General features: G+C 36.8%; 1 protein-coding gene and 1 long non-coding RNA gene across 2 annotated transcripts; one reads left to right on the plus strand and one right to left on the minus strand.

Annotated features, from left to right (window-relative positions):
• Positions 1-720: 720 nt before the first annotated feature.
• LOC132160463 (uncharacterized) lies at positions 721-5,432 on the plus strand. The gene is made up of 3 exons (XR_009438010.1): positions 721-857; positions 4,711-4,816; positions 4,893-5,432. It is a non-coding gene; the product is annotated as an uncharacterized LOC132160463 (long non-coding RNA).
• Positions 3,603-13,063, minus strand: LOC132160462 (R-spondin-2-like). The gene is made up of 5 exons (XM_059570141.1): positions 12,953-13,063; positions 8,457-8,639; positions 7,859-7,996; positions 6,926-7,123; positions 3,603-3,910 (listed from the first exon to the last, which is right to left on the minus strand). The coding sequence occupies exons 1-5, from the start codon at positions 13,056-13,058 to the stop codon at positions 3,810-3,812; spliced, it is 726 nt and encodes a 241-aa protein (XP_059426124.1). The 5' UTR covers positions 13,059-13,063; the 3' UTR covers positions 3,603-3,809.
• Between the last annotated feature and the right edge of the window lie 2,332 nt (positions 13,064-15,395).

Genomic DNA, 15,395 nt, shown 5'->3' on the forward strand with positions numbered 1-15,395 from the left:
GAGTCCATTCCAGAGCCCATTCCAGTCTGGGAGCCCTATAGTCCACTCCAGAATCTGCTCCGGTCCGTGAGCCCTCAGAGTCCATTCCAGAGCCCATTCCAGTCTGGGAGCCCTATAGTCCACTCCAGAGTCTCCTCCGGTCTGTGAGCCCTCAGAGACCATTCCAGAGCCCATTCCAGTCTGGGAGCCCTATAGTCCACTCCAGAGTCTCCTCCAGTCCGTGAGCCCTCAGAGACCATTCCAGAGCCCATTCCAGTCTGGGAGCCCTATAGTCCACTCCAGAGTCTGCTCCAGTCCGTGAGCCCTAAGAGTCCATTCCAGACCACATTCCAATCTGGGAGCCCTATAGTCCACTCCAGAGTCTGCTCCAGTCCGGGAGTACCACCTGAACTGCTAGGAGGTTCATCGGCCCTGTAAGTTCCATTGAGGTGGTTATCTGCTCCACCTTTACAGTCTGCCAAGCTCCTGTCCCTGGCTTTCACTGACTTTTCGTGGAGCATCAGGAATCCGCTCTGTAGAGGGTGTGGGGGGGGGGGGGGTGCGCATTACAGGGTATAGTAGGTGTTTCCTTTATAGCCACTAGAAGGCGCACTTTCTAGAACTGTTTCTCTGGACTTTAGTTTCCATCACTCTTTGCTTTGACAATCATGTCTCATTTCACTGTGTTTCATTTACCTTGTTAAAATCTCCATATAAGCCCGGTTTTCTTTGTCTTTAGTTGATGGTTGAGAGTTTTTTTTTTATGACATACTCTTTTCTCTGTTTTGCCTGCAGATTTACTCTGCTTTGTACTTTTCATTAAAATGCTGTGCTTAGGTCATCTTGTTTTGTTAGTGTTCCATGACAGATGATGCATGGTAAGTTAAGATTTTCATTTCAGTACAACATAGCAATAAAGTAAATGTATTCACTGAATATTCAAATCAATTAATGTTACTATTGTTTATGTTTAATAATTTCTTAATTACGTAATATTACCTAAAGAAGTGTTGGATCCGTTAACGTTACCGTTGTTGGCCGTCTGTAACAGAAACGTCCACCTTAATGATTTATGAATATCGCATATCCTACCCAAAAAGACCATAAGCATTGCTGATAAAATCTGAAATAAAAATCAATTGCATGCAATGCACCTAAAATAAAAAAAAAATAAAAAATTCCGTGTGACTGATTAATTTCCTTCAAATCGGGTGATTTTAGATCCGTGTTTTAGCTGTGATTACATCATGCTCTCTGCCGGTAGGGAATGGTAAGATGGGGGCTTGAACACATCCAGTGGTTTCACTGTCTGTCAGCAGTTTAGAACGCAATGAGCAATCCAGTTATTATCCTATAAATAGATCAGTGATTGCAATATTAACTTAAATGTATTGAAATTACAGTTATTAATAAATCTTTTACTTTTCTAAGTGAGTAGTGTCACAGTATCAGAACTGCTGGGGCACTGAGAAACCACCCAACTTCCCAAAATATCCTAGCAATCACATAGCATAGCAATGTCTAAACCAAATTTAGAACATATTCATTAAATTTAAAGGGATTATTAATAGCACTGTTTGTTGAAAGTTAACACATGGTGGGTGGGTGTAGGGTTACAATGTTACAGGCATCCAATCAGTTTACTTAAAGCACATAGAGACACCTGTGTAAACGCAACTTACAGACAATATCATTTGTTTGTAGCACAAAAGGTTTGACTAGCGATTACCAGAATGTAGCCTATGTGCATAAGTGATGCTTCTTTTAGCAAACAGCACTAATTACAGTTCAACCAGAGGTGCTTTAAGCATATGTAGTGTGTTTGCATTCTTGAGAAGACCTGTGTCTGGTTGGATGCTGTTCGCACATCAACAAGCTCACAGCATATAATGTGTTACTTCACTTTGTGTTTGGCATGTTTTCTCTGAGACTCCGACTGAGATGTTTAAGGTTTGTTGCGAAGATTCATTGGAAGCTGGTGACCCTGCACTGAGCAGATGACCTCTTAACTGGGTGCCTCTGTTGAATGTAGAAACCTAACATATGATGTTCATTCTTAATAGAAAGCTCATCGAATGTAGTGTAGCTGTAGATTTATAATTCAGGTGAACATTACCATCTAGTGGCTGAATATGGAACAATATGCTCTTAAGAGGAGAGTCTAGCGTGATTTCACCACAAGTACAACATGGTCCTGGATCAACATCCTTGTTCATCCTGAAACAACATTCCAATCAACCAATCAGAATTGATATATATCTTTTCAGAAAATATCTGTTTTAGGCATACAACCAGAGTTAGGTGTTTCTACATCTTTGTTAATCAGCTATCATTTCCCACTAATGTTAGGAATAAATTATGATTAGGGTTAGGGATTGGGTTAAGTCTATATTTTTGGACAATAATGTTGATCCAGGATCATCAGAAGATGTTGATCCAGGAACATGTCTTACTTGGCAAAATCACGGCGACTGAGGCTGGTACAGTAATGTTGGTTTAAATTATTTGTAGAAGAATAAAAAAAAAAAAAAAATATTTCACTTGGACTGAATATGCATAAATATTTTAATAAATCCTAGTTTAATGCTGAAAATACTTTTTTGTTTAGTTTTTTTGTTTTTTAAATACTGTAACCGTTATAAAAGACTAGAAGCAATTTAGAATTTGGCTGAAACCACTGATCTATAATAGAGAATTATATATAGATCACACTGAAACACACTTCTAGTTATTAACATGTAAGGGGAAGTCGGGGTTAGCTGTTGCATTTTTACTTTGTTTATTGACACTTAAAAAAGATCTAATTCAACTTAATGTGTGCATTTAATATTTATTATAGGTTTGTTAATGAGCCTTCAAAAAAGAAAAAGAAATATTAAAACAATGATGGAACAATTCATGAATCACAGAATTGTTTTTAAGTGTAACCACTTTTTAATGAATTAGTATTTGAAAAAAATAAATTGTTAAGAGATTATAGCCTACTTACCTAAATGTATTTATTTAATAAAATGCCGTATGATGACAAGTTAACATCTGCAATCCACTTCAGAAAGAGCTTTTATTTTCAATTTTATTTATTTTTTTAACACGATCCCTTTCTCTTCTATATCATTTTCATAACTCCTCATCTTGAGGGAAAAAAGTAAATATTCTTTTGGGTCTAATTGCTTTATTGAGCAAAACTGTGATTTCTCCAGTAAATACATTTCAGCCGCCTGAGAGAATACTGCGTAGGAAAGGACAAATAAATCCCACTTAAATCAGCACATTCCCATCCTTCTCAAATCAAAAGCAGCATGTTGTAGAACATTTCAGTTTTCACAGAGGGACAATAATCAGTTTCAAAATAGGAAAAAAAAGAGACAATAAGTTTAGTGGTACAGCTGAGGCTCTAAGAAAATAATACTATTTTATACTTTAATTTAAGCTGTTTAGACAAAGTATGCACAAAACTGGCAAGTTAACTCAGAAATATTCATTGTATATATATATACACACACATACACATTGATTTATCACTTTTCATATCTAAAAATAAATCTTTGCCACTCATTGGGTCACATGATATGTCCACAGCCAATCATATGGCTCGAGACTAAATAAACTGAGTGCAAGTCATGATTTTAGCATCTCTTTACACAATTCTTTACATTGTTCTTGTTTCTTTTTTCTAATGCAATTATACCAAAGTAGTCAAATATAGGGAGGAGTATGTGGTTGGAAAACATAGAACAGCCCAAGGCATGTAGAGAAAGTTGTGGAGATACAGCTAAAACCACACAAAGCTGTTCATCTGTTATTCATCATATATATATAAAAATGTTTCTTTACATTTGCCATGGAGGTTCTGTGACAGTTTCGTTCCAAAAGAGCTTCAGCATTTTCTGTGCCTTTCTTCTTCCTTCTATCCTTACATTTTTCTTTTTGTCTGTCAAGATAAAACCATAAAAGCATATAAAACAGTGAATCATATTCAAGTTAAATAATGTAGGCAGTAACACCATATATGTCCTTTATTATTGATGTACAGCATTAAGAATTCAGTTTGATCACTTCAGTACTTCAGTATGTCCATCACTTCTATAATCTAGCCAGAGTGACATTTTTAAAAGAAAAAGGCCATTGATGAAGGAAGGAAGGAATGAAGGAAGGAAGGAAGAAACCACAAATAAATTATCCTATGGTGACTCTCCTCATATTTAACTGTGGAGTATAAAAACATATCAAAATGAAATGTGGATTTATGGGTTCTATTAAAAAAAAAAACATGGGCCATGAATTTACACATTGCCATAAAAATGCACTGAAGTCTCAAAATATTACTTTGTCACCAGTTACTGAGTCAGGTGGAGTGACTCACAAAATCTATTTTTAATGGGGAATCCCTAGAGAGATGTCCAGAAATAATAAGCAAAATTAACTTTTGTTTTCTAAGGGTTAGAAACATAGTGTCAAGTACCTGAATACCCTGAACAAAGAGCTGATTAAAAAATGTGACCGGTTACACTCCTGAAATAAAATAAAAAAAACACTAAAAAAATCAAAACATCAAAAAACCTAATTTATTTATTTATATAACAGATAGCCGTTGACTTTTCAAAGGATTTTTATTTTTATTGTGTTAGTGCTCAATTTCTCACTGTCATGCAATGGACAGCTCATAACCTGAGAATGCTTCATTGAGTTCCTTACAGTACTTCAAATGTTCATGTCTGGTTTGACTTTAAGATTCGAAATCCACAACAGAGGAGCTTCAGGGTGGTATGTACTTTCATCGTCAGAAAAAAGACAAAAAAATATTCTGGAGCAAAAGCGGAACAAATAGTGTGCAGAGGTGGGTGCTTAAGTTTATTTATGCAACATTTTATTTAGCTAAAACCAAATCATAATCCATGTTTGTCTTTTTAAAGGGAACATAATAAGAGCATCATAAAACTGGAGTAAACAGTTATTATGGCCTAAGGAATGGGGTCTGTGGTCGGGGAAACACCACGGTTAGGCAAGAATGCCACTTTCGCCATCATTTTTCCTGTTTTTCTCCTCTTGGTTTTCTCCAGTCTTTTTTATCTGTTGATATTCTCTGCCCTGTGTTTTACCTGCTATGATTAAAGCTTCCTAACTTTTTCATTATTTTCTCTGATTATGCACACACAAAGCACTAACGTGATATTTAGAGCCCTGAATCATCAGTTTTAGGTCCACTGCGGCCTGTTCTACCCTTTAATACTAAAACCAACATCAATCTCCATGTTAAGATCAGAGGTTTGTGTGTTCTCATTTAGGCAGGTAAGTTTGGGTCATCTGTTGGGTCCTAACAGAAAACACTGGCAAATCTTCTGCTGTGAGCCCTTCTGAGATGTGCTGCCTGACTTTCATTAACTCTCAGGGTTACACTTGAAACTTGAGAAGAAAGGAAATGATCTAGAGGACATCCTAGGACTAAATTAAATCATCGGGTTCTCATTGGTCACACCATAATAAGTCTTTGAGGTGTCAACTTCAGAGATAAACCACAATGGTACTGATGGAGAATTCTGCTACAATAAGATTTTCTGTGGTATTATATTATATAAACGACCTTTTAAAAGTCTGGGGTTTTTAAGAAATTCTGCCCTCCAAAGCTAAATTGATTTCATACACTAGAAACTAACGTTTAAATGATAGTGTATTTACCTTTTATTTAGGATGATAGCATAAACATATTTTTTTGCTTTATACCACTATTTATAATATTAACATTATTTGCCAATTATTATTCCAATTAAAAAAAAATGTATTAGTCCAATGAGTTTTTTATATCAAGTTGAGTGCAGTGCATTGTTGGATACATCATTCTTATGCAGTGTACGTACTTTGTAGTGCACATCTTGCATGCATGTAGAAAATTTGCATACTGCACCTTATATTCTCCCATAAATACATAGTATGCCATTCGAAAGTGTTTTCTCGTATGAAAATGACAGCAAAGGAAATTACAATGATAGTCATGCAGTCTTTTCGTCACACATGAGTGCCATTAAGGGCAAGTGAAGGTGACAGAGAAAATATCACGCCTCATTTTCTTAATGCCACCAGACATTTGATCTGCCAGCCATAATGAAGATTGCTGCAAACAAATGATTTCCAGCAGATCATCAAATTAAAACAAAACACAATTTCCCAAATTTAGTCATGGAACCATTTTAACTCTCTATAGTGACAATGTTTGATGTTTGGATTTTTTTTGTGTGTTTCAGTTAAGTGTAGTGTGAGTGTAGTGTGAGTGGCTAATATATATATATACAGTACAGACCAAAAGTTTGGACACAACTTCTCATTCAAAGAGTTTTCTTTATTTTCATGACTATGAAAATTGTAGAGTCACACTGAAGGCATCAAGGGCTATTTGACCAAGAAGGAGACTGATGGGGTGCTGCTCCAGATGACCTGGCCTCCACAGTCACCGGACCTGAACCCAATCGAGATGGTTTAGGGGTGAGCTGGACCGCAGACAGAAGGCAAAAGGGCCAACAAGTGCTAAGCATCTCTCGGGGAACTCCTTCAAGACTGTTGGAAGACCATTTCAGGTGACTACCTCTTGAAGCTCATCAAGAGAATGCCAAGAGTGTGCAAAGCAGTAATCAAAGCAAAAGGTGGCACTTTGAAGAACCTAGAATATGACATATTTTCAGTTGTTTCACACTTTTTTGTTATTTATATAATTCCATATATAATTCCACATGTGTTAATTCATAGTTTTGATGCATTCAGTGTGAATCTACAATTTTCATAGTCATGAAAATAAAGAAAACTCTTTGAATGAGAAGGTGTGTCCAAACTTTTGGTCTGTACTGTATATATATATATATAAAATAAAGAGGCTTGATGTGGATAGTTTAAATAGGATCAGCTAAAAGTGGGGTTTATTCTGCAATTGGCATGAATGTTTAAAAATATGAATCACCTTTTGGACTCTTTTTCTTCATCCTGCACTTTCTGCTCTCAGTCTGAGGTGGGCAGAGGGATTCTGTCTCTTCAGGTGTGTTTCTGGACACCTCACGGGTCCTGCTCTGCTGCCCCCATCTGACACCACAGCTCAGGCCGCTGTGCTGACATGGGCTCCATTCACCCCAAAGCCCAAAGAGACTGAGCACACAGCCTTCTGGAGTACAAACAGATAAAGAATACTTATTCTGTGAAATATCTTTTATTTTGACTGACAGTTTTCCTTTTTGGGTGAGCTATTCCTGATCTTGATGAACTCTGCAAAATCAACGCTACTGAACTGAACTAAATCAACACTGAACTGGCTTGAGCTGAATAATAACATTATAGTTTTCTGTAGGGCTATTTTACTGCTGAAATTGCATTTTTATCATGAATGAAGAACTGTGCAACATTAATATTGCTATTGTCAGAATTGTGCGATAAAAAAAAATTCTGTGAGGACCACTATCATCAAAGATAACTTACAATTAGTATACATTTTAGGTTGGGGTATGGTTCTGTTCTGGGCAAACACTCCCTGCCCATCCTAGCAGGGATCGGAGCATGGAGGGTAAACAGAACAGAACCAACATTAAAAATGAATGTAGCAGATATCATTAATGTGAATGACTTGACTTAATCTTTTGTATCAAAGCTACTGTGTGAGTAAGTAACCAAGTATTTGCACAGCATCAAGTTAACGGCATGTAAATACCCTGGTAAATGCAACCCAAATACAAGTCCATATCTGCTGCTTTTCATTGCCACACATGAGAAAACATCTTGATGTAATTGTTGTGAATTTATTTGTGTCAAATAAAACATGACTGATAGCTTTCTTTCAGTATGGTAATGAGAGTTTAATGCCATCTCCCCATAAAGAAGGTCTGCAAACAAGTCAAGTGCTTACCAACGCATTCTGTGGACTGAAGAAATGTGCCCTCTGGACAGTTTTTGAAGCATTTGCCTTTGAAGAGCAGATATCCTCCCTTGCACTTAGTGCAGAAGTCTTTACTGAAACACCTCTCACACTCTGGAGCTTTGCATTCTGGGAGAAATATGTTTGAGGATTATAGTCTTATATAAGGTGTGTTGTATTGTTAGGCTTTTTTTTTTAGTTTACAATTGTACAATTCTATATTATGGATATATATTGTTTTTACACATCTGACCATGCTTAATATGTGAGTAAATACCAAATATTAGTGAGAATATATATATATATATATATATATATATATATATATATATGATTTAATAATAAGGCCATATTTTACAAATATTATTGTTATTATTACAAATATTATTATTATTTCACTAAATATTATACTATATTAATTTGAAATAAATATAAAATAAACATAAATAATAATAATAATAATAAAGAAATCCATATCTTCTAAGAGATTTGGATGTTACTGATATTATATTACATATAGTATAGTATATCACAGATATTACTGTACAATTATGTGATATAAATGAACTGTTTTCTAGGATGGACTCACTCATGCAGCGGTTGAGATCTTTGGCTCGGAGGCCGAAGTGTCCGGAGGGACAGGAGTGAACACAAGAGCCGTGGTGACTCATGCCATCTCTGTTCAGGAACAGGAAGAGGCGCTCAGAGCAGCGCAGACAGCCGTTTTCCTTCGAACACTCCAGACAGCTCCTGCAGTCCTGTCGCCAGCTCTCTGAAAAACATTTCAAGTCATTATTAGCAAACAGGGAGCATACCTAAGACTGCACACTGGGATTTATGTGCAGTCACATTATGTGACACATTACACTTTCTGTGGTGACATTTGAGGGTTTTGAGATCACATTCTAAAGGCCATAAGCCTGTCTGTCATTTCTGTAGCTTCTTGAAAAGGGCCCAGCTTCTTTCTGTCACCTAACTAAACTGAAGAAACTACTGCAGTGTGCATTCAAGCAATGCAGGATTTGAGTTTTGATGTGTGCATTATCATGATTAATTGTGATAAATGATGCAATCAAGACTTAAGGGTTTCTCCTGGTAGAAGATAGAAATCCGACCAATGCTAAATCCCGAGACTGGAGATCGAAGCCTCTCATCTGCGTGTGTTGTGTCACGCTGAGCCACTGGAGAGGGTTTGCAGGGGGGAGATGTGAGGAAACTGCCAGATGGTTTTTATCTTCATGTCCTTCATTAGGGAAATAAAGAGAGACACCAGTCTCAAAGGACGTTGTTGAGCCAAGGAGAGATGCTTCTGCTGAGTTCTCGTTTATATATTGTTCACTATTTTCTGCATGGATGTCAAATGAAATTGAGAAAATATGGGGAAAATACAGTTGAGAAATGAAGGCCGGATAGTGTACTGAACTGAGAAAAGTCTGTGTGTTTTTGCTCTGTAGAACATCTCTATTCTTGATTTTTATTATTATTATTTTATTTTACTTTACTTTTTTTTTTTGCAGATTTTACAAACAAATTAGTGCTAGTTTGTGTAGGCACATAAATGGCAAGTTACATAAAAATAAAGAGTAGTTCAAAACAAGGGTTTCAAACTATTTTGCAGTTTAATTATTTTGCTTGTGCTTGTGCTTACGATAAATAGATAGATAGAGAGAGAGAGAGAGAGAGAGAGAGAGAGAGAGAGAGATACAGTATATGCAGAATATAACCATCTTTGCTTTAATTTCAAGCTTTCAAGCATAGCTTGAGGGGGTTTTAGTCTTTAGCTTTTTTAGAAAGAAATAAATAAATCAATACCTAAAGCAACCCATACTGAAGCAGAATAAAGTCTCAGCCATCATAAATTAGATCTAATGCTTCGTGACTATTCTGGAAAATCAGTTGTAAATAAACTGACAGATCTTGCCGCAGTGCATCAAGATTTATTACCAACTGGTCTATATTTCAGTCTTCTGAGTTCTGCTGAAAATATGCACATAAATATGATCCACACGGTGTACACGCCTAATCTCATCATGGATAATACATCATACAGGTGCATCTCAATAAATTAGAATGTCATGGAAAAGTTCATTTATTTCAGTAATTCAACTCAAATAGTGAAACTCATGTATTCAATAAATTCAATGCACACAGACTGAAGTAGTTTAAGTCTTTGGTTCTTTTAATTGTGATGATTTTGGCTCACATTTGACAAAAACCCATCAATTCACTATCTCAGCAAATTAGAATACTTCATAAGACCAATAAAAAAAATAAAAATAATAAAAACCTTTTTAGTGAGTTGTTGGCCTTCTGGAAAGTATATACATTTACTGTACATGTACTCAATACTTGGTTGGGGCTCCTTCTGCTTTAATTACTGCCTCAATTTGGCGTGGCATGGATGTGATCAGTTTGTGGCACTGCCGAGGTGGTGTGGAAGACCAGGTTTCTTTGACAGTGGCTTTCAGCTCATCTGCATTGTTTGGTCTCTTGTTTCTCATTTTCCTCTTGACAATACACCATAGATTCTCTCTGGGGTTCAGGTCTGGTGAGTTTGCTGGCCAGTCAAGCACACCAACACCATGGTCATTTAACCAACTTTTGGTGCTTCTGGCAGTGTGGGCAGGTGCCAAATCCTGCTGGAAAATGAAATCAGCATCTTCAAAAAGCTAGTCAGCCAAAAGAAGCATGAAGTGCTCCAAAATTTCTTGGTAAACGGGTGCAGTGACTTTGGTTTTTCAAAAAACACAATGGATCAACACCAGCAGATGACATTGCACCTCAAATCATCACAGACTGTGGAAACTTAACACTGGACTTCAAGCAACTTGGGCTAGGAGCTTCTCCTCCCTTCCTTCAGACTCTAGGACCTTGGTTTCCAAATGAAATACAAAACTTGCTCTCATCTGAAAAGAGGACTTTGGACCACTGGGCAACAGTCCAGTTCTTCTTCTCCTTAGCCCAGGTAAGACGCCTATGACATTGTCTGTGGTTCAGCAAATTCCTTGACACGTCTGTATGCCTTGACCCCAGCCTCAGTCCATTCCTTGCGAAGTTCACTCAAATTCTTGAATCGATCTTGCTTGACAATCCTCATAAGGCTGTGGTTCTCTCTGTTGGTTGTGCATCTTTTTCTTCCACACTTTTTCCTTCCACTCAACTTTCTGTTAACATGCTTGGATACAGCACTCTGTGAACAGCCAGCTTCTTTCTCAATGAATGTTTGTGGCTTACCCTCCTTGTGAAGGGTGTCAATGGACAACTGTCAGATCAACAGTCTTCTCCACGATTGCGTAGCCTAGTGAACCAAACTGAGAGAGGAAACCTCAGGAAACCTTTGCAGATGTTTTGAGTTGATTAGCTGATTGGCATGTCACCATATTCTAATTTGTTGAGATGAATCATCACAATTAAAAGAACCAAAGACTTAAACTACTTTAGTCTGTGTGCAATGAATTTATTTAATACACAAGTTTCACAACTTGAGTTGAATTACTGAAATAAATGTAACTTTTAAATAAACTTTTCCATGACATTCTAATTTATTGTGATGCAACTGTATGTGTTGACTTTACAACTCTCAGTTGATACTAGATAAATGCAATACCATTTTATTTATTTATTTTCCATTTAAATTGCAGGTATAAAGTTTAACTGTAACACTTCATACTGGTAAAGTCATGTTTAACACTTATTTACGGTCTCAGCAGTCACTGAGTCAACATTGGTTCTCACGGCATATTTCATTTTATATAAAATATAATAACAAACATATGATATTATATATGATTACTACTACTTAGTAAAATATAACTCCAAAATCACACAAGCCTATTATATATAATCCAATACAAAGGAACCACTGGATGAACACTATGGAAATAAAGATTTCATGCAGAATAAACAGAAGTCTTAATAGTTAGAAACAAATACCTAGCATATAATGGTGCCAAAAGCACTAAACAGCAACAAACAGCACCAGTTCTTTCCTAACAACAGTCTTACGCACATCAAAATCTTCATGCTCCATCATGTCACTGCATGTAGAGACAAACATTTGTCTTTCAGAGTTTTTAATCAATGGTGTAGATTCATGCAGCTAATGACTATTTTACTGTATCAAAAGTATTTTCAGTGCAAAGTGCGCTATTCACTATTGCCTCTGTAAATAAACAATATCACTAACTATACTCTTGATGTTGAGTGTTGAGTTAAATGACCGATCACAACTAACTTATTCTCTTTTTAGATTTGCACCAAGTAATATTAAATAAAACATATTGTCTTGTTACAGTATATATTTTGGGATCATAAAAAATGTCAATCTGGAGATTGAAAGTGTTTCCATGTGAAATTATAATCTCTTATAATTATCTTATTTCAACAGGATGCCAAATCACAACAACTAGAATAGATTTGTGCCATATTACAATTCTAAGCTTCAAATAGCCAGGGAAAATCACTGTAACACACAGCCTCAAGTAACTTATCAATGTCATTAAATGGTGACAATGTGTTCAATAAGTATACATATATTTAATTAAACAAAATCTAAATAATTCACAAGTGTCCTCATATTACTTTATAATTCTACTAATAATCACACACCTGTATTCGTATAAATCACATCTATTTAAACCAGTTTGAACCTGGCTCATCCAATCAGACATGAGAGTCAGAACTATTCTTTGCATTAAACAAATCAACATTTGTGTAAACATGCAATATTTGGTATTGGAACACATTTTGAATTTACCATTACAAAACAAAAGTACCACAGCACATGAATTTCACTGCCATGGTTCATATAGAGGACCTTGAAGAATAACATGGTACACTCTCAGAAAAAAAGAGAGACACTTTTATGTCTTATTTACCCCTAAAGAGTACACATTAGTACCATAAAAGTAGATATTGGAACCTAAATGGTAATTTTTGATATTCTTGAAAAAGTACCCCACTAAAATTTTTGTACCTTTTTTCTGAGACTGTAACATGTCCATAAACTATAGTATTTGGTACTTTTTGTAAGTGTATAGTTGATTGCACATAAGCATTATCATTTAAAAGCAGATATGATCTTACCACTTCGTTTTCTTGCAGCTAACGTCAATATAAGCGTCTGACAAACAAGGGAGAGGAGAGCCAAAAGTTGCCAATGCATCTGGACAAGGAACAGGTTCCGTAACATCTGCCTGAAAGACTGCCTCTGAAAGAGAGCCGGCCTCCTCTCTGCCTCATGGAAACTCATGGTTAACAGCCTGATGCTCACCCTGCCCACGTCACCTGATCTCCACCAACATCTGTCCAATTTACCTTTCAGTTGTTGAGTAATTGTGCTCGTTTCAGGATGTCGTATTGCGTGTATTCCACCTTTAATGTTGCATACCTGAGGCACAACTCCACTTTTGACCTTTCTGTCAACCCACAATCTTTAGCCTGACTGTTTCATCCCTCTATATTTAGATGGTTTAGAAGATTTGGGTTTATTTTTCCAAACACAGTGGAACACAGATTGCAGTTTTCTGTGGTTGTGGTGCCCTGGATCGTGCAGATCTCCTTCCTGTTCTCTGCAGCTTTGAGGTCGGGTTTGTTTATTTTATCATATAAAGTTGAGGGTATCATTAAAAATCTCTGGAGAAAAAAAGAGTGAGAAGAGTGAGCATATATAACAAATACATCTTATGGCTTGCCATCTGCAGTTTTTCATGGAGCTGCTTAACAAACAGCAAATGTTTAACACACACACAAAAAATGCCTGAATTAGACTGAAAAATGAGCAGATATAAACAAACAAACAAACCAGTGAAAACAGCTTTCATGGGTAATTGGGCTATTGTTCCTTCCAAATATTATTTAGAGACCGTTTACAACAAGCTTTAGAAGTCCATTTGTATGTAATTAGATCTTTCTTTCAGTTTTCTCCTCACTGCTTGCAAAAGTTCTCCATTTCAAGTGCGTTTGTTTAAAATCAAAATGTAAACATTATCGATAAATAATCAAGTTCTGATATTGATAAAACTAACCTATTTATTTAATGCCAAGATTGACATTATAGTACATGAATAATAAACAAGAATGAAGTCATGCATGCAATCAATGGTACTTTGCAAAATGTAAAAACATTGCAGTACCATGATGGAATCACATGCAAAAACAGAAATATAACTACTGGAGTTTTGTTGAACATGGTACCATGGTACTATCATGGTATTGGCACAAAAAAAAAGTGCATCAGTTTTGTATTACATAGTATACCTGCTATGGTTTTGAACCATGGTACTACAATGAAAGGGGATACTATAATATGGTACTTTAGTAGACTTACTTCATGATATTCATGGGCTCAACCAGGCTGAAAGAGCATAGAGGGGGGGAAGGCCCCGCTGCGCTCATGACATTCCGCTAAATATGCACCAGATGCGGTGGGTAAGATACTGGCCGTTCAGAGGCACGCCATGAAGAAGTGGCACTGCACATCTCTGTTGCACTCTCTTCCAATCAGTGTAACTCCACTGGATTCAAAGCTCGCTGTCAGTCTTGGGTCTGTTGAGATGTCGTGGAGCCCACTTCCCTGCTGCTTCTCATTTGCTGGATTGTCTCTCTGGTTTCCTTTGAGGCTGTTATAGATGGACTGAGACGGGCAGCTCTCCTCCACTGCCTTGAAGTGCCTGGTACTCAATCTAATCAGAGGATAAAGACACAGACTTACAGATGCGTAAAAGATATTACATAGCTACAGTTTTTTTTTTCCAAAAAGGTTTTCCGATTTCAGCATGTCTTTTAACATCTTTAAGGGGTCAAATCACTTTTCCCTTTACTATTTCCTCTGACAGAGATCGTGTTTTTATTAGGACTGCCATAATGCATGCATTAATTGAACAGAAAAGTCCATCCAGAAATGAAAGCTGTCATTATTTACTTACCCTCATGTTGTTCCAATTTGGATGAAACAAAATAAGATGTTTTGGAGAAATGCGCTCTTCTCCATGAAACGAATGCTTATTGTGCGAATGCTTGATTTTAGATTTCTTTTTCTACCGAAAAAAGTTGTGTATGCAAAATCCAATTTCAGCCAAATGTAACGTTTTTATTACTCGCAGGATGATTTATTTGCCTGTTACGACCCGTGAGGTCTGTGTGTGTTGTTGGTGTTTTCTGTCTCTATTCAGCAGGTGTCCCATATCTTGAGGTTGACGAGGTGAGAATCCCGCAGCTGAAGCGGATCAGTGGCATTTAGTAAGGGTGTATAAATTGAGCAAAGTGAAGTGCTCTTGGTGTGGTTGTTCTTTTTCCCTGGGCAGCTCGTGGCAGACTGTGTGGATTACTGTGTGGATTACTGTGTGGATTACTGTGTGGTTTACAGTGTGGTTTACAGTGTGGTTTACAGTGTGGTTTACAGTGTGGTTTACAGCGTGGTTTATAGCGTGGTTTATAGCGTGATCTGCTGGGTGTTGATCTTAGTTTTCTCCCCGCACCGACGGTCAAGGGACTCTGTGGAGGCAGTTGTGGGACTGAGGTTCCTGAT

Source organism: Carassius carassius, chromosome 17, assembly GCF_963082965.1.
Source record: "Carassius carassius chromosome 17, fCarCar2.1, whole genome shotgun sequence".
Classification (NCBI taxonomy): Eukaryota; Metazoa; Chordata; class Actinopteri; order Cypriniformes; family Cyprinidae; genus Carassius; species Carassius carassius.